The sequence below is a fragment of the Leptonychotes weddellii genome, chromosome 14 (assembly GCF_054177405.1).
Source record: "Leptonychotes weddellii isolate Sample4059 chromosome 14, ASM5417740v2, whole genome shotgun sequence".
Taxonomy (NCBI): Eukaryota; Metazoa; Chordata; class Mammalia; order Carnivora; family Phocidae; genus Leptonychotes; species Leptonychotes weddellii.
Window position 1 is genome coordinate 46,479,665 of NC_138382.1, and position 25,339 is coordinate 46,505,003.

The 25,339-nt window shown below is 47.8% G+C and overlaps 1 protein-coding gene across 2 annotated transcripts in view; it reads right to left on the bottom strand.

Moving 5' to 3' along the window:
- Nucleotides 1-102: 102 nt before the first annotated feature.
- Nucleotides 103-25,339, bottom strand: part of B4GALT1 (beta-1,4-galactosyltransferase 1) — a 41,458-nt gene continuing 16,221 nt past the window's right edge. Inside the window, exons 2-7 of one of the 2 annotated variants that reach the window (XM_081803064.1) lie at nt 22,701-22,936; nt 15,588-15,671; nt 8,233-8,420; nt 5,651-5,773; nt 3,300-3,404; nt 103-3,077 (exon numbers count right to left, since the gene is read on the bottom strand). In XM_081803064.1, coding sequence (XP_081659190.1) covers nt 2,945-3,077; nt 3,300-3,404; nt 5,651-5,773; nt 8,233-8,420; nt 15,588-15,671; nt 22,701-22,936 — 869 coding nt within the window. In that variant the 3' untranslated portion in view covers nt 103-2,944. The remainder of the gene's footprint in view (nt 3,078-3,299; nt 3,405-5,650; nt 5,774-8,232; nt 8,421-15,587; nt 15,672-22,700; nt 22,937-25,339) is intronic. The other variant, XM_081803065.1, reaches the window with a different exon arrangement.

Genomic DNA, 25,339 nt, shown 5'->3' on the forward strand with positions numbered 1-25,339 from the left:
ACCTTTGCTTTCCTCTGATCCTCCCAGCAGTCAGTCCCAATCACTTCCCTCCAGCCCTGGGAGAGCCCAAACCCCGGAAATCAGAAAAGAAACCACCTGAGATTACAAAGATAAGGTCATTTATTCACGTTATATTACTGGATTTTAAAGACAAAATTACAGTTGTTTTGAACACCAAGGTCAGACACACCCCCCCCCCCCCCCGCCCACTTACAATGGTAAATCCGTACATTTGCATACATGGGAAATCAAAATACACAACAGGTCTCGAGGACAGGAAAGCTGCCGTCCCGGCTGAATGGGGCACCCCACGCCCAGCCCTGAGGTCGGCAGAGCCCCTGCCCAGACTGAGAGCCAGCACCAGCATTTCCTTTACCCTCTTGTGCCACTGCCATCCTCTTTCCCAAAGGCCACTTTACAGGGTCACCAGCAACGGGACGGAGAGAAACAGAGAAAAGACGCAGCATACAACAACTTCACGGTGACTACTTCCAGGTGAAGGAAATGCTCCCTGAACCCTCAGCCTTGAACTTCTCAGGGAGGCAACAGGACCTGCAGCATCTTAGGAACCAGGCAAGCATCCAGGCCTAACCTTGGGCCCAAGTGGGCCCCCTGAGAGCACCAGAAGGTCAGCAAATGGGCAACAGGTGAAGCAGGATTTCCCTTGGTTCTGAGAATGAACCACATACTTGACTATTCCAATGGAACGTAAAGGGACAGGAAAACAAACAAAAGTCAGAATTTTCTTTGAGAGTAAAGTAAGTAAAAAGAAATTACCACCCAGGGTATTTGTCTCCTTTCTTTTAAGGCACTTTGGAAAAGTCAGGATCTGGAGACTGGAAAGAGAAGTCTTCATTCTTTGCATTTCCCAAAACTCCCTCTCAGTGCGGTCATTCTTGGTTCCGCTGACATCGCTGTTCAGGAATGGGGAACTGACAGAAAGAATACTCTTTGCATAGCCCAGCTGCTTCTGCAGCGGAAAATAATTTTTAATCAATACAAAGGCTTCTGGAAAAGGAACCATGTGAGCATCCAAGATGCTCAAAGCGATAAAGGCACAGGTAAGACTGGGGCTGGGCACCAGCTCAGCCTCCACACTAAGGGCTGGTTCCCGGGAAGTCAGGGTGGGGCTCCAGGCTGCCACCAGCTGAAGCGTCAGCTCCGGGATTAGACAGCTGAATCTTTTGCCCTTAGCCCGGCCAGGCTGGACTCGGCGAGGGCGCCCAGTGGTAGGAACGCCCTTGTGCATCTCGTCCCAGAGAGGCTAAACCTCTCCCAGCAGAGATGGGTTTGGAGACGGCACCCCTGTGGATCAGCCTCCCTGGAGTGGGAGCACCTGCTAAAAACCTGAGGGGGATGGGAGGCTTTAGGCACCAGAGTGGCTGTGGGGGAGTGTGGGAGGGTTCAGCTCAACTTCTTTCTAGATCACTAATTAAAAGGCACATTCATGCTGGAGAATGAACAGTTTGTTTGACCCTGAGTGCGACAGGCAAGTTTTAGGGAACAGGCAAGAGGCAAAGGAACAAAAACGGGGAGGAAGGAAGGAGAAAGGCAAAAAAAAAAAAAAAAAGGAGGAAGGTGGGGGGAGGAGAACGGGTCCTGCAAGGTAGGCCAGACAGTGCGGCCAGCACAGCCAAGGAGGTGGCCCCCAGACTCCACAGGGGCCAGAACAGTGATTTCCTCCCCCTCCAGAGACTCATGGGGCCAGTAAACAACCTGATTGCTGTCATTTACAACTCCACAGCCTAGGGCCCCAAGGGGAGGTCTCAGGGTGGGTTGGAAGAGGGGTGGAGGTTCCCTCCCACCTGGGGAGGGGAGGGAGATGGGGAGCTTTGTCTAGCAGGCCTAGGCTTTTGCCTCCCCCAGAGGTCTAGCAGGATAACTCTGACCAGGGAGGCCTTACCCTCAAAGGGCCTAAAGGTGATTCTGCTCTTCACAAAACCTGGCCTGCTGACTAAATCAGAGGTCCATTCATGGCCAGTATAGCATACATTATTTTTTCCCCTAAAAAATGCTCAACCCCCTCCCCACATTTAAAACACCACAATAAAAATACATAAGAAATTCAAGTTTATATAGCATGCTCAGAAAAATAAATTGCCATGATTTAACACTAAATAGCTAGGCAAATCTGGATCAACACAAAATCAAGCTAGATCATAATTAGAACCCGGTTTGTTCTTTCTTTAAAATACTACAAAACTGCTTTTTTTAAAAAAAAGTCTTTACATTCAGAAATCAGACAATCTGGAGAAAGGCCACTGAATGTGAGAACACCCAAGGCTGCCTTGTCCTCAGTGTCACCAAGAACACTAAAGCTGCCTTGGAATTCACACATTAGCAGGGCAAGAGGTCCAAGGCTCAAGTTTTAAAATCCTTTTGCTACGAAGACACACGCACGCACACACAGCGATTGTAGCAGTTGCATACTGCTAAAAGAAGGCAGGGAAGGGGGAAAATGAGAATGGTTGAGATTGTGTTTTTCTGTTAAAATATGCAAACAAAAAACATCACACCAATCTGATTTCAGCAGCACTCTCCAATTTTTCATAAAGTAATAAGAATACCACAATTTAAAGCGAAATTCTTACCTATTTCACAACAACTTAGCAGTTTATCACTGGGAATGAGTCCCACAGTCACCAAATTTTGGGCTGTGTACTGATTCTTTGGGGTGACACTGTGAACATGCCGAGAATCCCCCAAAGGCTGATGGTTTCTACATTTACAAATACCTTGCAGAGCTAAGAAGTCACATGCCGAGCCAAGTTGGGGGCAAAATATCCCACTCGTCCTGGTCATCTGGAAAGGCATCTGAATGATGAATGAAGGGGGCCTATCACTCCGATTGTTAAGAATGAAAGGGACCAGCCCAGCAGATTGGCAGAGACACAGAGCAAAGGTCCCTGGCCATTTTCAGGTCTCTTATTAGTATACCAAAATGCTAGCTCGGTGTCCCGATGTCCACTGTGATTTTGGTATACAATGGGTTTCTCTCTATGTCCAACACCTTGTAAGTGAGTGTGTTCAAACCATCCGAGAGCATGGTCTCCTTTGTGTGTGCAATTCGGTCAAACCTACAAGGAAAAGACAGGCAAAGGGTTGGTGTCAAAACAGAAATCTTAAGAAAAAAGCATTAAACATTTGTCTTTCATCACATGCCCACCTACTCTACCAGTTCCGTGGACAGAACCCTCCCTCCCTCTCCCTCAAGGCATGGAGCCCTCTCCAGAGCCTCATTCCTGCGGCCTCCCCATCTGAAAGGAGAAAGAAGGAATGTAAATGAACACAGAACACACCTCTGAGGATTGGGCTCATTTTTCTTGTCTCTTGAGTGGCGGATCATCCGACACTTGCCAACCACAGCATTTGGGCGAGATACGGACATACCTCTAAAAACTAATCTGCAAGGAGTAAAAGGACAAGTCATCATTGTACAGCTGCCATAAGGCTTGGGTCCAAAAGCCCCAGCTGCAAGACTTGTGCGCCATCCACCATCTTGTTTATTGTTCTCACTCAACCCATACCCCGGCCACTGGGGTATTGGTTCAAACACACACTAAATCCCCAGGTCCTTTTACCACAGGTTCTGTAGTCTGTGTTGGTGACCGTTCTGGGCCAGGCACTGGGGGTGTCTGCCCTCACAGAACTTAAAGTGCACACTTAGAACACAGGACCATCAGTGTCAGGATGGAGGCAAGGAGGGGAGGTAGGGTTGAGCACTTGAGGAGAAGCCACTCACTTTCCCTGAGCAAGACTAGGCAGAGCCAGTTGTGAAGATGAAGGGGTGCCAGAGCATTTCAGGCACCCAGGGCAGCTGAGGCAAAGGCAGAGGGACAGAGCAAACACAGGGCCCTCAGGGAGCAACACAAACTTCTGGGGACTTGTGGACAGAGTCTGGAGTAGGAAGTGGTCAGAGATGAGGCTGGAAAGAAGGGTGAAGGCTACATGATGGAGGCCTTCCCAGAGCTTTATAGCATGCCAGCGATCAGTGCCGGTGTCTGAAAGGGACATAATTTCCAGTTCCCCAAAGGTTTTTGGCCAAAGGGAAGTCTCTCTGATAAGCACCATAAGGATGGAGAGCAGAGAACAAGGCGAGAGGCAGCCAGACCAGGATGGAAGATTTTGTGTAGGTCTGGGGGAAAGGAATGAGGGCCAAAGCCAAAGCCTTGACAGCAGCAGTTCAAGATAGTTAAGAGGCAGGCCTGGCTGGTCCTGGATGACTTAAAGGTTTCTTCTGGCCTCGGCTCCCCCGGTGCTGATCTCGTGCCTGGCACAGTTGCAAAAGACACAGGTCCTTTGTCTTTCAAGAAAGCTGCTCCACAAATCACTCTGCCTTCTAGTCCCTCCACCCTCAGGGTTCCCTCCCCACTAACCCTCTACACCGCTCAGATCTGTGGCATCGTATCGGCCCTGAACGCCATCCCATGGGCCCCATGTTTGCCCAGGTGGTGCTGTGGAAGCAAATCTGTCTGGACCCCCTACCCGGGGCTTCAGCGGCCTCCCCACCCGGCCTGCAGGACCCAGTGCTCTGTATGCTAAAGGTGCTTGATCATCAATCTGCATGCGCTCCAACTCCGGTTTCTCCCAGGCCGATAGTAAAGACTTGAGTCTATGACAGGTTCTCGCACCAAGCTAAATGTGACTGCCTTGGGTGCTGCTCTGACACACACCTTCTGGGAATGGATCAAATAATGTACTCCAATTCAGGAACGTGCTAGGGTTTATTCTGATATCAAGCTCAGTGACAAGCTCAGACCAGCTCCCGGAGGGAGAAGGCACTTCTTATCCATGGGCGGCAGGGTTGAAGTCTCCATGGCCAGGGAGAACTGGGCAGAATGTGGTTTCAAATGCCATTAGAATTTTTTTTTACCCTCTGCAATGACAACCCCCATGATAAAGGCTTACCAGCTTATAAGGAGCCCCTGGGGTGTGGGTGGGGCGGGGCTGGCAGTGGAGAGATGGTTGCTGGGGGAGGGGGGAGCTGTTCACAGAAGTTCATTATACTACTCAGTCCTCTTTGGTGTATGTTAAAAATGTTCCAGAATAAACAAATAACAGAGAGATTCTGTAAAGGAACTTAGGATCCCGCCCAAAGAAACTTATTTCATAATCAAACAGGACCACAATGAAATGCTGAATTTTTGCAAAGGACACATGTTTACTTCTTCAAGACAAAACAGCATGTGGTATAAATCAAAGTAAACTCAACCCTTCACTTGGTTCTCATTTTGCATGTTCCAAGGCTAATGCAAAAATCACAGAAGCTAATCTTCCTAAAGACATTCTTCAGCACCTATGGTACCTACTGCGGGGCACACTTAAGTATGTGGGCCAAGGGGTGCGTGGGTGGCTCAGTCGGTTAAGCATCTGGCTTCGGCTCAGGTCAGGATCCCAGGGTCCTGGGATTGAGTCCCTCATCAGCCTCCTTGCTCAGGGGGGAGCCTGCTTCTCCCTCTGCCTGCCACTCCCCCTGCTTGTGCTCGCTCTCTCTGATAAATAAATAAAATCTTAAAAAAAAAAAGAATGTGGGCCAAGTGGGGACTGTATCCCACCCGAGGAGCAATCCTTGCAGAATAACCAGGTGCTGATAGAAAAACTGGGAGTAAAAGGAGACAGAGAAGAAAGAGATCTAAGTTGTGACCATTACCTGTTAAAAATGTCATCATCTTCACCTCCCCAGCCCCAGTAGTTATTGGGAAATCCATTGATGGTGAGAAATTGTTGTTTACTTAGAGCAGAGACACCTCCAAAATACTGAACGTAAGGTAGGCTGGGGGAGAAACACATACACAAAGACCAGTGGTTAGGTAAGTCTTGACTTTTCAAAATAAAGCATGCTCAAAGCATAAACACTTCTAGTGTTATATTTAAGTCTCTGGAACTTCTTAATTGGGGATTTATGAGGGTTTTCTTTGTTCTGTTTTTCTATCAGACTCAGATGATCTTAGAGAAGACACAGATATCAAAAAGTAGAATCTTGCTCTAAGAATACTGTGTTGCTTCTGTGGTTACCTGGAAAATTAGTCAGTGACAAAAGCATAAGCCCACTTCTTGTGCCCCGTTCAGGAATCTGCTTTTCCATGTGTCCTGCTCCTGCATGGGAAATCTTTATCCAGGAGGTCCTGGAAACTGAGATTGGGGTAAAGCCTCCCTGTGCCCATCTGGTTATGCCCTCCCTTTCCACCCTCAGCCCATCTACCAGTCTAACTTTCATTCCTCACAGGCATACTGGTTTCAACACTGACCCCAACAGTCAAAATAGTATTTCTGAAAATCTGCTCAAATAACATTTTCTAGAAAATTTCTACCACATCCTGACTTAGCAAAATGTGTAAGGGTGAATCTATTTTGACACATTTTCAAGCAGTAGGGCATCTGGACTCTCATCTTTCCACACCTTTTGGTATTTTACTATTTCAACGGTGATGAAATGTTAAGATTCAGGTCACGTCCAGAAGCCTGGCAAAGGCTTTCCCATGGGGCCTTTAAAGGCTGTGGTTTTTGTGATGACCTTGCGTGAAGCACCAAACTACACTAGGGCTCTTACTGGAATCCAAAGCGACGAAAAATCCATCACACAGATTAAGGAAAACTCTAACTCAGACTTCAAGGGGGGAGTCAGCCAAACCATACAGAACATATGAAAAAAACAAAAAGTGCAATTATTATTTTCAAATACATTCAGAACATCTGACTGTGAGTATCCACTAGGATCCCCAGGGGCCTGCTTTACTGAGTCAAAGGTGATCTATCTGTAATTAGGTGTCATCACTTAGGTGCCCAGTCACCCACCGTTGGGCGTACCTCACACTACAGTCTGTGCCTGATTACAAGGGAGGGTTTGAAGCAGGTGGCCAAGCCAATAAGCTTTCTCCATCAGTGTTTATACAAAAAGGACTCTTGGTGACCTCACAGAAAGTACATGCCAAGATGGTGAGATCCAGTTTCGCCGTCCGTGCTGGTTTCTCTGACCAACCGCCTGTCCCCCAAGCCTGACTTGTTCTGGGTACAACAGGCCTGGTGCTGTGGCAAAGAAGGAAGACGTCACCACCACGCTTCAAGGGGGGGGGGGGATGCAGAGGGGGCAGGGTTTGAGCCTGTGTATCTCAAAGAGAAGAAGATACACAAACAGGGAGGTAGGGAGGGAAGATAGGAGGGTGCAGGGTGATGTTTACAGCCCAATTCTCCCCTCCTTAAGACAGCAATTTAGGCGCTGGTCTGGGGGAAGGACTTCACAGCATCCCTATTTTCTTTTCTTTTCTTTTTAATTAAGTAGGCTCCGTGGCCAACGTAGGGCTTAAACTCACGGCCCCGACATCCAGAGGCACATGCTCTACCAACTGAGCCAGCCAGGTGCCCCTTAGCATCCCTGTTTTCATCTCCCAGCCCTCGTTCCCACGGCAAGGGAGGATAGAAAGAAATTATGGGAATAAAATGAGTCTGAAAGACAGCATCTGTATCGAAACCAAGGGACTGCTGGTCAGCACAGGCCTCCACACTGGAGTAGTCAGGCTAAGCCAGGGATGCCTAGCACACAGCTTCCTGGAACTTCAGGCTGACTTAAAGCAGTGAGGGAAGGGTCAGTTTACTCAACTAATAGGTGATTTAAAACAATTTTATGTTAATATAAACATGGATAATTATGGAACAAAATGCAGATTTATTTTTTTAAGATTAAAAAAAAAAGGACTACAAGGCTATTTTCCACCTACAACAATATGCTTTGGATTATACTGCTGCCCTTGGGGACAGGCATCAGTTGGCCTCCTCAATAGGGGCATTTTAATGGAAAAGTCTGGGTCCCAATGTCCAGACAGAAGCCTGTGCTTTGCAGGGAAACAGTATCATGTTCTTTCTTAATTAAGTTCCAAGGTACATCTGCTAAGGTATCCAACCCCAAGAATTTACTGGGGGGAAATGATTCCAATTTGCTTCCCAAACTGGGTGGGGCGGAGGGGATAGAAGAAAGCAAGGAAATACAGCATCTGTTTGGAGCCTCCAGGCTAGAGCCATCCCAAACACAAACACTCGTCTTGCCTGGATGTGCAGGGATATGAGTGTTTCTGAATTTCACATTCCTCCTCAAACCGTGACTGACTCTGGTCTTAAACAGCACCCTATTCTCAGGGGAAGGATTCTCCTCTGGAACCTAAAGAGATACTCCTGGGCTGGCGGAGCTGCATTTCCTAGTTGTCAGGTTTTCCATAGCTTCTGGTGGATATCTCTTACCTAAATCCAAACTTATCCATGGCCACAGAGATGTGCCGTGGCTGTGAGAAACACCTGTAGGCGTTGTGGTCGTTCATTGGAATGAGGTCCACATCGCTAAACACAAAGCAGTTGTAGTCATAGTCCTTCAAGGCCTCTTGAAAGCCAATGTTGAGGAGCTTAGCACGGTTGAACATGGTTTCTCCAGCCTGGGGCAGAAACAGAAGAAGTGCTATCAGATATCGTGAGGCCACTGAACAGAACACTCACACGGACTGGTCACCTGCCAACTATATGTGATCCTTAGTCCACTCATTTTTTCTGCTCTCACTTTACAAATCAAATGGCATGCCCTGCGTCAGCACTCCCTCTTCTAGGAATTGAATTATTAATGTAGGACTTGCAAATACGCAAAAATGAACTTGCTCACCATGGGATTTTTATCACAGCAAAAGATTGCAAACAATGCCATAAGCATTGCTAAGGAACTGGTTAAATAATCTATGTAACATCCACATAATGGGATAGAGTTGTTAAAAAAATAAGAAAGCTCTTAAAGGAAATGATTTTCAAGATAGTATTGTTAGGTGAAAAAACATTTAAACACATGTGTCATATATTTAATATACTTTATATAGACTAACTCCCATAAAGATAGCCAGGAAACTGGTACCTATGGACTTTCCACTTCTTCCGTCTTTGTATGGTTGATTATGGGTCTGACTATTGTGTGCCTTCGCAGGTGTCTGTCATTAAACTAGGTACCAGAGGGGGCACCTGGGTGGCTCAGTCGTTAGGCGTCTGCCTTCGGCTCAGGTCATGACCCCAGGGTCCTGGGATCGAGCCCCACATCGGGCTCCCTGCTCTGCAGGAAGCCTGCTTCTCCCTCTCCCACTCCCCCTGCTTGTGTTCCCTCTCTCGCTGTCTATATCTGTCAAATAAATAAATAAAATCTTTAAAACAAACAAACAAACAAAAAAAAACCTAGGTACCAGAGAAATATGGTGAACCCGTCAGCCTCTGCTCTCATTGTGTTCACAACCTAGGGTAGGAAGCTGTGTGATACACGCTATGATAGAAACAGAGTGTATGAGAGAGAAGAGGACACCTGCTTCAGGATGCCAACCACTGGGTCCCGAAGCACCAAGTCTGTTGGTGCAAAGGTACTTCATATTTTATTTACTTATTTTCAGCTCCCCCCACTAGAATATAAACTCAGTGAAAGCTGGAATTTCTAACTTTTTATTCACCCAGTGCCTAGAACACTGCCTGGCATACTATAAGAGCTCAATAAATAACTGCTGGATGGATGGATGGATAGATGGATGGATGGATGGATGGATGGATAGATGGATGAGTAGACCAAGGGATGGGTTTCAACAAACAATGGCAGATGACAATTCTGGGAAGCTTCAACCAAAGGGCTCCCTCAGGGTTACCACCAAGAGTCTCTGCTCTTAACCACAGCCCCAGGTTAGTAAGGACAGTGACAGCATCAACACGGCCACCCTTACATCTAGCAGTCCACAAGCCCTTCCATTCGCGTACTCTCACCCCAGCCAGAATCCCCCCATGAAGAAACTAAGGTACAAAGTGACACAGCCCGTGCTGGACCCAACACTGCAGTCCTCACCTAGTGCTCTCTCCCAGTATCTCTTGGGGTCAACAAGATCAGGGCCTTCAACTTTGGTGGGAAGTTTATCTCACAGGGGCCTGCAGTGGCTATACAATCTCAAAGGTGGGGTCCCCAACATCCTTTCTCTAGGCCCCCAAGCGAGGCTTCGGAAGCTGTGCCCTACAGGCTGCCTGTGCGAGTACAGAGCACACGGGCAGTGCCACAGCCGCCCTCCGCTGGGTGACTCCGAGAAATGAGCCACTTAAGGAACACGAGCATCAGGAAGTCAGCCAAGAGAACAGTGAATGAATTAAGGAAACATTTTATACAAGAACTCCTTCCTTCAGCCCATGACAAAGCTTTCTAATCACACATGGTGAAAGGAGAAGGCTGAGCCCAATGGCACATACTGTGTCCTTTAGTTGTACCCACCGGTTAAGAGTCATTCAGAATCCTGCCTTCAGCTAATTCTCTGTAAGTCTTGAGGCGAAAAGAAGTTTAAAGTTTAGAAACTAGATATGAAAACTATAAAGGTGTTGTAATTACTATTATTACAACACACCGCTAAAGTTCATTGGGAGATATGACATGCAAGGTATAGGATAAGTGTTTTACATGCTTTTAAACATCTCAACAGTCTTGTAACAACCTTCATCCCAACCCAGACTTACTTCACTCTTCCCAGACCCTTTCCCCTTCTGGCAGTTCGGAGAGAGATCTGCACCTGGTACTTTCCATCTTGCTCCTCTAGCCCCATGAAGACCCTAAGAGTTAGCTTTCTCTGAATATTTTCAAACACAATGCAGCCCCACTGATCACTTTTCCAACAAGTCAAAGGGTGTTCCAACAAAGCCTTTTCACACCCAGGTAGTAGACTCCTGAGGGTGGCCACGCAATGCTCCCTTCTCTTGGTACATTCTCTAATAACAGGGGCAGGGAGCTCTTGATGGCCATGCCCGAACCACAGGGGCTGGCCTGCTAGCCATGACTGTCTGAACTAAGCAGATGTCTGACTGAGACTATACTAAGCATTTTTCCTCTCCCAGGAACTGCCAGTTTGGAACCATGAATGGGCACCTCTGGCACCACACCCCAAGAACAATGGTAGCCTACAGGAGAAACCCAAGGAGCAGATCTATCCTACCCTTTTCCCTACTTGTGGCATAACAGTTCCTTCAACTCAATAAGGCACTTCAGTGTCTGGTCCACAGTTAAAATTAGTCAGCCAGTTTTCTAAAATAGCCTGAACTGTATATCACTCCTCTCATCCTGGCTTCACCTCTGTGATTCTGGGGGGGGAGGTGGGAGGAAGGCGGGGTACATTCTTTCAGGTGTAATTTCCTACCAGGGCCCTTAGGAACATCAGAGCAGCAGAATGGTAGATAAGGAAAGTATGTGTCTTCCCCTTCCTCCCCTGGGATTATAGAGAAGTCAACTCTAGGCTTCTTTGGGTGAAATGGTGTAACACCTTGGGTAACTTTCTTGATAAGAAAGACAGGCCCTAGCAAGCCTTTCAAACCCCACCACTAACAGGAGGTGGGAAGACACCCAGCCTTCATTCCTGCCTCTTCTCAATGGGCACATGCATCCAGTGTGTCTGCTACTTCCTTCCCTCAGGTAAATATTTATCAAGCACCACTACCGTCCAGCCAACGCCAAATACAGAGCTGTGACGGACACATTCTTTTTTTTTTTTTTTTTTGACACATGCATTTTTATCCCAGGAATGCCTACTTCTTGGCTTCCTTGTGACTTTGGGTAAATCACACCTCTAGGTCTCCATTTCCTCATCTGGTTATTTGGATGCCAACAGGTGAGTTTTATTAGATGAGACAATGCACGAACAGACCTTTCCACACTGCCTGGCAACAAATGTCAGCTACTATCATTATTATAGGAGTAGGTCTTCCCATCCATCTTGAACAGACCTTTCAAATTGTCTCCCAGAAATCCAACATGGAGACTTCCCCTTCTCTAGTGTTTGTGTGTGTCCTTCCCAATCAGCTTCAAGAAACTTCCCAAATCCTGCTTCTCTGACAGGCCGGGGGGGGGGGGGAAGGGGGGGTGTCCAAAAAGGATTAGGGCTCAAGTGAGTTAGCCTGTGGCTCACAAAATGAGAATCTCTATAGCAACAAGAGAAAGTCTGAGACCTTTAGAGGTATGATATGCTCGGGAAGTCACACATGAAGAGGAACTGGTGCTCTGAGAGCAGGGGTCCCTCTGAAAGGCCGAGTTTTTTAGTACAGGTTTCGTGTTACTTTGGTAGATAAGAGTTATACATATCCATTCCTTCAAGGGCAACTGGCTCCTCTTAAGAGAAGGAGAGGACAGAAGAAAGAAGAAAGGACAAAAATGGTATGACATTCCCACAGCTGGACAGAGAAGCTGTCTCACTGATCAAAGCTCACAGAAAAACCTATAAACCTTTTATGACTGGGCCTGTACTTAAAATGGGTGTAACAGTCAGTCAAGCAAAGCTAACAATACCAGAAGGGAGAGGACAAGCTCCTCGGGGAGCAGAAAGGAGGAAGAGGCTGCCTTCAGACACCTCAAACAACAAACCCAGGGCCTTTCTGGCAGATCTACATGGCAGGGACAGATGTCCTAAGAAGCATCAGAAGCAACTTGCTCTCTTTTAAGACTGTTAACACCTTTCTCTAGAGCCCTCATTTATACTAAGGAGAGCAAGTGGTATGTCCACTGAAAACGGAACCCTCATACACTGATGGTGGGAATGTGAAATGGTGCAGCCATCTTAGAAAACAGTCTGGCAGCTCCTCAGACTGGATGGATAAACAAAGAGTTACCACATGATCCAGCGATTCCACTCCTAGGTATATACCCAAGAGAAATGAAAACTTATGTCCACACAAAAACTTGTCCACAACATTCATAACAGCATTATTCAAAATAGATGAAAAGTAGAAACAAACCAAATGTCTGTCAACTAATGAATGGATGAATATAATGTAGTATATCCCTACAACGCAATGTTATTCAGCAATAAAAAAGAATGAATACTGAGACATGCTATCACATGGATGAACCTTGAAAACATCATATTAAGTTAAAGAAGCCAGTCAAAAAGGACCACAGATTGCAAGATTTTGTTTATATGAAATGTCCAGAACAGGCAAATCTATAGAGACAGAAAGTAGATTAGTGGTTGCCTAGGCCAGGGGAAATGAAGGGATGTAGAAGCTAAGAAATACCGGGTTTATTTTTGGTGCAATGAAAACATTCTAAAATTGATTACGGTGATGGATGCACAACTCCTAAATATACCAAAAGCCACTGGATTATGTACTTTAAATAGGTGAATCGTATGGTATATAATTATATCTCAATAAAGTGATTATCAGAAAGAAAAAAAAAGTTAGGAAAAAGGAGAAAGGCTAGCTCCAGAGGCAGAAGAGGACCAAGGATCATATTTCTCCCTCTATCTCATATATTCATTCTTGTCATTTATTAGCTGTAGGGATACAGAAAAGGAAAAGACACAGGCCCAGCTTTTGAGTAGTTCTGAGTTAAACAGGCAATTATAATGGGCTGATGTGGAGATGAAGACACTGATCAAATCCTAGGGGATTGGAAAAGCATGAGAAGAGTGTTCCTAGAAGAGAAAGCAGCATTTGTCAAGGCTGTGGGGGAAAAAAAAGAACCATTCAAGAAGCTACAAGAAATACAGAATGGGGAAGCCAGAATAAGACATGAGGGTGAATGTGGACTAAATCCTGCCGGGGAGAGGGAGGCTGGGAACTCTACTAAAGTACTCAGACTTTGTCTTTTATTTAGGCCATGGGGAGCCCTTGAAGATTTTAAACAAAGATTATGTTTTACATGTCAAGGAGGGACTTGTGCCCTATCCCACAACTGAAAGCAGGGAGATCTGTTTGGAAGCTGTCACATGATTCACATGAGAAATGGAGAGTAGGCAGTAATGGTGGGCAGGTAGAGAACGCCTTCCTCCAAGGGCTAATGCAAGGGCTCCACGTTCCCATTTCGTGCCTCACCTGCTCCCTGGGCACGTGCACTGTACCCACAAGCAGCCTTCATGGGGCTTTTAGAATAGGTACCAGAGTCTGGTCTAATCCCCAGGCAAATCCTGACTGTGGTTAAGGCAAGAGCGGCTTCTCCTTATTACAGCAAGACACACGACCAACTGCAGAAGGCCATAGCCTCTCTGGACCAAGTTCTAACAGTCTCTAAAGGATTGGTTAAACCACCCTGCCTTCCCTGGATGTTAGGCCCATGTGTATACACCAGTAGACACTTCCCCCAACCATGACAGCTTGGGGACTGACCACCTGGCCCCTCCTCCACCAAAAGACACAGCAACAATGAGGTTGGAAACAGCAAGCCAAAGCCAAGACTCAATGAATCAGAATCTCTATGTGATGGGAGAGACAATTTTGCTCCCATACACATGCCCTGGCCCATCACTAAGACACACACACACACACACACACACACACACACACACACACGCCCCCTTCTCAACACCGATAGTAACCCACAGGCTCTCAAACCCACAGCTCTGGAGGTAGGGCTACAGTCAGTGGAAATGCTTGCTGAAACGCCCCTTGCATGCTTCTCTGTGCCCAATCAGACACCAAGAGAAAAGGCACAGGCCAGTGGGTGGCAGGAGAGCTGAGGAAGCTCTGGCTGGGCGGTCCTGTGGCAGGACTGACCCGCGGGCCTACGTGTGGACCCCGGGGTAGTAGACAGGCTGGCTGGGAGGTGATCCCTGGAGAATTGCTGGGATTATACAAACGCTGAGTTTGTGGAAGGCTAATATCCACTCACCCATGATTTCACAGCAGTTGGGCCTCCGCTCTTAACCATAATAATATGGTAGCCTCGAGCTTGGAGAGGGCTCTCAACAAAACCTGGACTTGAGACTTCAGCTCTTCACCCAGGGAGTAAAGGAAACGGGGCCCTTCAGGGTCAGGGAGCTGGGGTCGGGGGGTGGCTCTCTGTTTGCAAAGTAACTGGCAAGAGTGAGTACATCCTTGGCCCCCGCTGGACTAGAACACAGGTCAGAAGCCCTAGGTTGCCTTCAGAGAGAACTGAGCGAATAGAACAGCCCAGGAGGGATTCGGGGGGAGGTGAGCACAGAGAACAGAGTTTTTAAACTCCAGCTCCACAGGAGCCATAGTAGGATGTCCCTCTTCCCTGGATCTGACTTTCTGCAGGAAAACATTTTAGAAAATAAAGGGCTTCTCTTTCAGAAAGCGACTTGACCATTTATATAATGGACTAGAAACATGTTTAAATTGTTTCTGAACCCATAATTCCGTGCCAGAAAGTCTAGCCTGGGGAAGCGATTCTAAATGTGGAAGCAAGCAAGCACCAAATAAGCTTCTGCCTCAGGGATATGCGTTATGGTGTCACTGATACCAGCGAGAAAGTGGCAACTGTCTGAATGCCTTGTAGTAGAGGGACGGCTGAGTTCCTTATGGTCGAGCTGCGCGCTTAACGACTAGGGGAGCGCGGACGGTGGAGATTAGGAAGGCTATGAGAGAACACGGGGAGCTGCTGATGACGCGGACCTGAAGAAAAGTGCAGGACACAAAAGGATATACACACACAGCGTGAGCTCAATTGTGGCTTAATTTAAAGGCAAAGTATCTCAGACCTCTGCACGACAGGCTGGCTCCCCACAACCTCAGCATTTCCGAGCGAGCCCACAGAGACTACGACCTCGCGTGGGGACCCCGGGGCCCGGGCTCAGGTTTGATTTGGGGCGTGTGGACTTTACCAGGGCGGCAGCAGTGGCGGCGGCGGCGGCGGCGGCAGTCCCAGCAGGAGTTAGGCCGGCACTCCTCTCTCTCTCTCTCTCTCTCTCTCTCTCTAGGAGGTGGAGGGCACAGAAGAGGAGGTAGGTGGAGAGTAAGAAGCAGATCACAGAGAGGAGCTCCTCCTTCAGCTTGCTTTGCTACAAACAGGATTAACAAGTAAAAGCAAAAGGCCCCCACTAGAAGGAAAAAACAGAGACAAGGATGGATGCAAGGGAGAGAGGTAAGGAAGAGGCAATGTCAAGGCTGCGAAGAAAAGCGGGGGAGGAGGGGCATTCCGACCCTTGTTCCAGGGCAAAGGCAAATTCCTAAGAAGCTGTCACTCCCCATCATGACATCACAGGTTTACAGGGAAAATCGTGTTTCCCAGAACAATGTCCAGGGAGGCAATTCGTGTCTGTGGGTACCTGTAAGGGCTCCGCCACATTCCCCAGAACGGACCAAGCCACAGATAGGGAGAGGGGGAAACACACAGCAAAGGAAACGACCAGTCACTGGGACTGCACACGAGCTCTGGTGGGGCACAGACTTCCCACGACACTCCTGTGCCCCAGGATCCAGAACATCCCAGTGCTCAAGGAAGGGGGTGCTGCAGGATGGGACTGGCCCTACTACTCCCGAGCCCCATTCCTGCACACATCAATCTGGGTGCGGACAGCTTCAGGAGAAAATGGAAGGCAGGGATGGGGGGATGGTGAACAAATAAGATCAACACAGAAACCAAACCAGTGGGGGCCATCGGCCCAGGCAGTTGTCCTTCTCCACAATGGGACGGACCCATGAGTCTGATTCAATCTAACTCGTCTTGGCCTCAAGTAGGAACCAGCTACTTGGCCCAGTAACAGGAAGAAGTTGCTGAGGTGTGGTGACAGTACTCTCACTCACTGAGGGTACAACGGGCTGTCTCCAAACCTGGCCATACTTGGTTCCAGACAAGCAGACTGGAACTACCTCACAACAGTGCACAGACAAGAAGGAGAGGGAAAAAAATTCCAAAGTCAAAGAATCCTCAGGCAGGCCCCGCTCTGCTGCAGCCCCAGGCTTTCAGACCAGGATTTACCTGTCAGCATGACAACTGGGCAAGCCTCCTTTTGAGGCTGCTACTCCAAAGCTGCTACTCACCTCTCATGACCCACGGGACTCAAGGTGGTGTTGCCAAGTGGATATGGAGCTGTTACCCAGTGAGGGGAACGAGTGTGTTCGGGACTGAACGTGGCAAAGCAAGGCATTCCTTAGGCCTCAGGTCATCTCTATCCAAATCCCAGCTCTGCCACCCAGCCAACATGGGGCCCCGAGCAAGCTGCTTACCTTCGTGAGCTTTCTCTCAGCAGAAACAATGAGAGTACCCATCTGCCTTACTGGGGGGCTGGTAGGGTCAAAATTCAAAGTGAAGACCATGAAAGAGGTTCAGTCCAAAGGACCACAAAGTCTTATGACCATCAATGACAACGGGGCTAAAGCAGGTTCTGCGCATTTTTCCTGAAAAGCAAGGTCACCCTGAGGGCAATGTCCCAGGCAGCCTGCTCTGGTCAGGAAGGAGGAGGAAGCTTTGGAGAGAGGCCCCAGGGAAGGGCTGTGCAGGTTGGTTCCCAAGGGTCATGACCTGGCCTGACTGGGAAAGGAGGCTTCACTTCCAAGAGGAACAGACCTCACCAGAGAACCAGGAGCAAGGGGTCCTGAGGATGGGTATTCAGTAAATGGGCAGGGGTCACAGGGAGCAGCTTCTATCTCCAAACCCTGACTGAGCACTGGACTGTGCATGGAGCTATGTGGTCAGGAAGGCAGAGGGAATCAGACCTGAGGGGCCTGGGGTTTAAAGGCCACAGACCAGGGAGAACATGCACACACAGAATCAGCCCTCACCCCTCACTAGAAAGCATCGAGTGGCCTGTGGGAGAAGTTGACTCTACTGCAAGGTCTCACAGAGCTAAGGTGGGGGTGGGGAGCCGGGGGTTAAATGGTGGCTAGAAAGAAAGAACTAGGTCAAGGAACACAAGGGACAGGCACACAGGGCAGGGGGGGGCGTAGCATAAGCAAAGGCACAAGGAGGGGAGCACAGAGTGTGTCTCAGTGAAGATGGAGAGTCCAGTGTGTCTGTCGTGTCGAGTGTGTCTCAAGGAGGGCTGAGGAGGAAGTGACTAGAGGTAGGTCATGGGGGGACCTAGACGGTCTTAGATACCAAGCTCGGCGCTTTGGACCCTTTAGACCCTTGGCTGTAGGCAGTGGGGACATAGTCAAGGGCCTAAAGAGTAACATGGTCAGAACTAGAAAGATCTTGGGCAGCTAGTGAGATCAGAAGCACCAGAGGATACACAAACAGAATCGGAGAGACCGGTCCCAGGCCCTGACTCAGGACAAAGGCTGCACGGTTATGACAAAACTAGCTGACCAGCTGGGCCTGCATTCCTCACCCGTTTGGTAATTTTTATGCTGGTTAGCTTCACAAACATCCTCTATTTCGTATGTACGGCCTTTACTACCAGGTGGTAACCTGCCTCTCCTTCAGCCTAGGTGGTTTTACAGTTTCCTTTCCTCATTGAAGTATGAGGAGTTACAGTGCCCGTCCCGCATCTGCTCTGACATCCTGGTATCCACCGCCACACCAAGTCCCCGGGGTTGGACCACAGGTGTGACATCGGTGCCACAGAGCAGCACCCTTGGCTCCAAGGGGGTGGACATGCCAGAAGCCTAATGGAAGGCTCGAACACTGGGGGGAGAGGGCAGGAGGAGTGCTGAAGACCAGAGGACTAACAGCAATCTCAGCTGGTAAAGCCTTCCCCGATCCCCTCCGCCCCACTTACTGTGAGATGCAAATTGTTATGGTAATTGGAGGGGCCTAAACCAAAAGGGACTGGTTAACATGGACACGGGCAGGAACCACAAAAGCTCATGAAAGCTTATCCCTGTGTGCGGAGCTTGAGACACAACCCTACTCGGAAGAAGCTGTTGGGCTTCACATGGTCCCTAAGTCCCCTGAGATTCTGTTTTCTGTCACTATCCACTATCCTCTGACCCCATTGAGGCCGTACAAATGGGAGGGAGGGTCTTGAGGCTGGTACTGAGTATGGGTGAAGCAGGAGGCAGGGAGAGCAGTAAAGAGTTCATCACTATAGCAATGGGCAGAAAAAACAGGCAGGGAGAAAGGAGGGGTTTGTGGGGAGAAGGAACGCAAATCATAGCAGGGACAGTTAATGTTTACTGAGGGTTTGCCCTGTGCCAGGCGCTTTATAGGCCCATGTGCAAATACCAAAACCTCTCCCTCCCACCAATGAGGAAACAGAGGTCTGAAGAACTCAAGCCTATGGTCACTGCGCGGGGAAGTGGCAGAGCTGGAACCCAGGCAGTCCAAGCCGGAAGCTTGCTCCCAGCCCTCCTACCCAGCTGGGAGAAAGACTTTAAGGAAGGGACCAAATGGCCCAGAGGACAGAGTGAGCGCTGAGGCTGCGAGAGGGCACCAGGTAACAGGGGCTGGGCTGGAGCTGGAGCTCTCCTGTTACCTATGTGACTTCCTACCGGTCCCTTCCCCTCGCTGAGCCTTGTCTCCTCATGGGTGCGAGAGAGTAGACATTTTCATACTACCTGGGGGAAGGGAGGGGCAGAGATGGGGACAGGGTGTCCCATTCAAGTAGAATAGCACCACTGTGACCTGCTGTTGCTGGGGGTACTGCATAGTGTTTTAATGGGGCAGGAGGTTCTGTGCTAGAAAACCTGTTGGAGAACCCTTGGAATAGAGGTCTCAGAGGCTCCTACTTCAAGCATTCCTTCTCTCTCATCTTAAATGGGGCAGGCAGTGAACAAAGAGTCAAGATGACAGGAGGGTGTCTGAGGCAGGGGGATGATGGGAGGCTTGAATGCCTATTTACACGAGGGTCAAAGCCAGATTCTACCAATTCTCTTTCTTCCTCTTCTTTGTGTAACAAGAGAGAACAGAGGAAATTCCTAATTTGCAGGTGGGGTATGCTCCAAATGTTTCTTCTTCTGCCTCTTTTCAAGGATTAGGTTTCCTCTCACCACTTTATTATGTGCTCTTTACGGATATCATACAGACGATATTCTTTACTGGAAAGGTCGAGCAAACTTCAAGTTTCTTCATGATTCAGTTATCTGGAAGTCAGATCACACTTTCCCAAAGAAATCATCAGGGTAGAGTTGGAGCAGAATAAATAAGATTAGCTGGGGGAGAGAGAGATAAGGAGGAAAAGATGTTCCTAAGGTGGAAAGGTAACCCTCAGAAAAGAAGGAAAAGATGGAGAAGCAAAAAGACATGGAAGGGGGGTGGTGAGATAGTGATACTGACAAGACAAGACTAGAGGGAAAAAAGATGTAAATATGTTTGGAAAGCTAAAAATAAAATATTTCCGATGTTAAGTTGCAAGTGGGAAGAGATTGGGGGGGCGGTCTCAGTATCCTAGGGAAGTAAAGAGGTGGGTTGGGTGGGGGATGGAGGGGAGGGAGGTGTTGGTTTAGGCCTGCTTTCCCCCAAGTGTAATTCATAGAACGTTCATTGCTTGAGACAATTCTTGGAAAACAGATCTCCAGTCAGCCAAGCTCAGAAAACAGCGTGTACCGAGCAGTTTTGGAGGCTATAACGTACACTAGCACACAAGGCTGTGTAGGAATGAAGCCTGCTTCCCGTTGTTCAATCCAGCATTTTTCAAATGTGGCTCAGAGCTCCATTTCGGAAAGCACACTTTGGAAGAAGCCCGGTCTTATGCAGCGTCCGGTGTGAGCCAGCACGGCGGTGCCACCGTCCAGCTTGGCACCGTCTAGTTGTTCTGCCAGCTTGGATTGGGGCAGGCAGGAGCATCTAGCTGGTACAAAGTACTCCAAAACCTGTTGTATGAAACCTGGGAAACAGCTATATAAATTATGTCATAGGAATTTAAGATCACGGCTAAATTTCACTGGTCCAATATTTGTTTTGATTGTAATTGAACGGGGAAGTCTCCCATTCCCCTAAAATATAACATATCTCTACCTTAGCATCCTTCCCTCCAGTCTTCCCTGACCTCAGTCACCTAAATTCAAAAGCTCAGCATCACCACTAATTCTTTTACGCACTTTACTCAAGTATATATTTTAACCTGATTTATATGCTATCTAGCCCACAGTTGTCTATCCTGTGGTCAGGCCGATTTGTGGGAGGCCGTCCATGCTTTGCGTAGTAAGATCTGACAACACTGTGTCTACAGTGTATCCCTCACCTACTGGTATAATAGCTGGGAAGAGAGGAAGGCGATGAAGCTGGCATGGCTTGCTTTCAGTGATTCCCTACTGGCTCCCAGCGATGGTGGCTTCCTCTTCTAGGCGCTCACTGCCATTGTTTTAATATGCTCCTGAATCTTGCCATGATCAACATGTGTTCATTGGCATCAGACAAATGTTCCTTGATGACAAGGGTTTTCTTAAACAAATACTTGTTGGATTGAAGTGGCTTGGATTTTATAGGGCATTTACCTATTCTCTCTTACATTCTCAAATATTCTTCTAAGATGACCCACAACTGTCTGGCTGTCTTGCCTGCCGATTTTCTGAGGGCCTTGGTCTGTGCCTCAGTTGGCCAGGGGACTCAAACAGCCTCGAGGGGTTTGCCTGCCACCTACTCCCCCCACCTCAAACTTCAGTTCCCTTTTAACAGGACTTCCCTACCTGACAGATTCAGCTCCTGCACCTGGCCCTATCACCTCTGCTGCCTTCCTACCCTTGTGGTCAACTTTATCTCTGGGAACATGCAAAGCTCCTCTCTGCATTGAGATGCCCAGCTGAGATGCCCAGATGTCCCTCCAGCCCTTAGAACGCAGTTTATATCCTGGTTCTTCCAGGTCACTCACTGCTCTCTCCTCCCTCTGAGCTTCCAAAGCATTTGGCAACCACCATCCAATCACATACTATTTGGGATTATTAATAAATTATTCCCTGGAAGGGTTCCACTTGGCATTGTGAGGAAGGAAGCCTCCGGACAGACAGAACTGGGACCTTACTTCTTTAGACTCTCTCTGCAGCACTATGTCACGGCAGTGCTCAGAAATGGTCGATGGACACACTGCTATTTCCAGCTTCCCACTGGTCCCAGGAAGGCATACAAAGTCCCTCTACTTTGACGGAAGCGGTCAACTACCAACAATTTTACTATCTCAAGCAGATCCAGAGTTTATCTTGAAATGAAATGGACAGTGAGCCTTTTAGAATTGGGCATACTGTTCTCTTCAGATGAATTTCAATGAACTTTAGTATACAGACAGGGTAAATGTGTTATTCCACTTAGCAGATTATAAAAATATGAATTTAGGTATTTTGAAAAACTCAAAACACCAAAGTTACATTCTTAGAAAAATAATAATGCTTCTCAAACACACTGGAAATCAGTTAAGTTATTTTTTAAAAACTGCATTCTAGATCAATCTGATTCTCCAGGTCATGCTGACACGACTTCAAGGCTGACATGTCTTCCACATTAGTTTCATAAGCACGGCTAAGCTCAACACGCATGAATCAGACATGCAGTGAGAAGCTCTCTTTTCTCAGACCCAGCCCAGGGCACATGATGCTCAGTGGCCTACTAATCAGACTTTCCCAGCTATTTTGCTAGGGGCTGGCATTCAGGCCTGATCTAAGGGTGCAATCTCCTGCAGGTGTCCCAGAAGATACAGTTAGACTGGATAATTTCGAAGCTGCCTAAAACTCTGATATTTAAATGGGTGTTTTTATTTTTTTTTAAAGGAAAATACATAGCTACCCAAAGACAGGAAATAATCAGTGCTTTACTTTGGGAGAATTAGGATTGTCATTTTTCTCTCAATTTTGCTGGAAGGGCACTTGCAGCAAAAAGAAAACAAAATACCCCAGCAATTACCCTTGCCTAAAGAGCAGACGGCAAGAAGCAAGCAAGTTGTATGGTATTTAGCTTATCTGCATTGCTTAAGGAGGACGATGGCGGCGGGGTTATAAAATGCCACATGTCTAGTATCACGTTCTCTCTCTTAACCCTCACTACTCACATCCTTGCGTGCGTGTATGTGCGCACATGTGCGCAAACACACAGCCTCCCTCCCTCACTCCAACTTCCCAGACCTCACCTGGTTGATAACATAGATGCCGTAGTCTAACTGCTGACGCTGTAGGATTGGGTGCAAGTAATACAGCCAGTACTTGAGGTGTTCCTGCCGGTTACGGAATGGAATAATGATGGCCACCTTGTGGGGAGAGATGCAGTTCTTGGGGGCATAGCGGCCGCCCACCTTCACCTCTGGGTTCTGTTTCTCCACAAGCTTCAGGTCCACAGGCATGTTAAACTCGATCACCATGGGGCCGACTAGAGAGGTGGAAGGAAGGAGAAGTTAGCAGGCTACCGGGTTCCCCCACGCCACAGCCTCAGAAGACATATCCTCCTGGGAGGCAGTGTGACAATGAAAAAGGCACTTACATCCAGCACTAGCACGACCAACCATCCCAGGAAACCCCTCAGGACCAGGTAAAGCCGGACAGCTGGTCACCCTATGAAGCACTCAACTGCCCATGACCCACTCCCCCTGAGATTCTAGGTTTCTCAGCTCTAACTGGAAATGGAGTGATTGCTGCTTAGACTTCCTGGAAGGTCGTTGTAAGGATCAGAGAAAATGGATGAGAAAGCACTTTTTTAGGAATCCTGAGATTGAGACCTAACTTTGCCACCTCCCAACTGTGTGACCTTGCACAAATGACTTCCATCGACTCTGAACCTAGCTTAGTTGGGAAAAGGTGTGTATGTGTGTGTTGGGGAGGATGGTGTTGTGGAAATCAGCCTCAAATCAGAAGGTAGCAAGAAGTGGTGTGAGTAACCCATGTCTCAGGAAGACACTTGATGCACAGATTAAAAAAAAAACTCCAGGGGTAGGGACTGGAGGAACTGAGACCCAGAGCAGAGTACAGGGAAACGGAGAAGAGAAACAGCAGAAAAGAACATCAAAGAAGAATGCTTAGTAAACGTAGGTCGTGGAGTAACAAAGGGGATGAATAAGAGAGGAAAAGTCAGAGAGGTCCCCCAAGTTTCTAGCCTGGAAGAATACAGCTCCAGATGAGAGAATAGTAAGAGAGCTCTTGGCTTAGAAGAAAAATCGATGAGACGTGGATGGTGGATTCTGAGGTAGTGATAGGTTAGGAGTAGGGGGAGAGGCCAAGGTCATGATCCAGATACAGACATGGAAGTCCTCGTTTCCTGAGGTGGAGCTAGGAGAGGACTGCACTCCTCAGCTAGGGACCGCCCCTCCTGTGGCATGCAAGGCAAGGGCAGGGAAAAGGTAACAGGCCCAGGAACACGCAGGAAACTGGGGACAGAGTCAATACTCAAACCCAGGGCACCTGGGTAGCTCAGTCGATTAGGCGTCTGCCTTTGGCTCAGGTCATGATCCTGGGGTCCTGGGATCGAGTCCCGAGTTGGGCTCCCTGCTCAGCGGGGACTTTGCTTCTTCTCCCTCTGCCTCTGTCCCTTCCCCCATGCTCGTGTTCTCTCTCTCTCATGCTCTCTCTCTCAAATAAATAAATAAAATCTTAAAAAAAATAAATACTCAAACCCAGAGCCCCAGTATTCCCTGGAGGCCAGACTTTCTCAAAGTAGGTTACAGGAAACAATAATTCCAGTAAAACACTCAATGGAAGAACATGTCCCCTAGTCAAATAAGCATACTAAATCTTGCTTCTGAAAAGTATGAGGCACAGCAAAGGCTCTGAGAAGTTGTGCAGTCAAGAAATCCCCTTCACTTTATATAACCTACCTTTTCTCAAACTTATTTGGCCATAGAACCATTCGACCAGAGAACATATTTTCAGAATTGTTACTCTAGCATAATAAGCCAAGTAGCCACAAGAACAAAGGCAACTACAGAATAGAGGTGAGAATTCGGACCACAAACTGGGATCAAGTTCACCTGAAACATGCTCGTGAGACCCACCCGAGGCCCAGCACGCATCACTCCGTTGCCCTATTTGTTCATCAATAATATGTGGCGCTCCAAGCACCCCTTGTGCCCAGAGATCACTCACCCCCCTGAAACGAGCCCCAGAAAAGGAAGCTGTGATTCTTGCTCCTCTTGCCTGTCAGCAGGTGCAGACTCCCCACTTCCTCCTCCTCAGCATCCCCTGGTACTTCTCACACCTTCCCGCCCTCCAATGCTGACTCAGTTCCACCATCATTGGACCCATTCCCATCCATTTATTTTCTTCTGAGACGCAGATCTGATCATATTACTTTCCTGCTAAAAAAAACAAACAAACAAACAAAAAAACCTCTGATGGCTCACAGGCCGTGTAGTCTTTAAGAAGTAAGGCCAAACCACTCTGGAAAACAGTATGGAGGTTCCTCAAAAAGTTGAAAATAGAGCTACCATATGATCCAGCAATTGCACTACTGGGTATTTACCCCAAAGATACAAAAGTAGGGATCCGAAAGGGCACATGCACCCCGATGTTTATAGCAGCAATGTCCACAATAGCCAAACTGTAGAAAGAGCCAAGATGTCCATCGACAGATGAATGGATAAAGAAGAGGTGGTATATATATACAATGGAATATTATGCAGCCATCAAAAGGAATGAGATCTTGCCATTTGCAACGACGTGGATGGAACTGGAGGGTATTATGCTGAGCGAAATAGGTCAAACAGAGAAAGACATGTATCATATGACCTCACTGATATGAGGAATTCTTTTTTTTTTTAAAGATTTTATTTATTTATTTGAG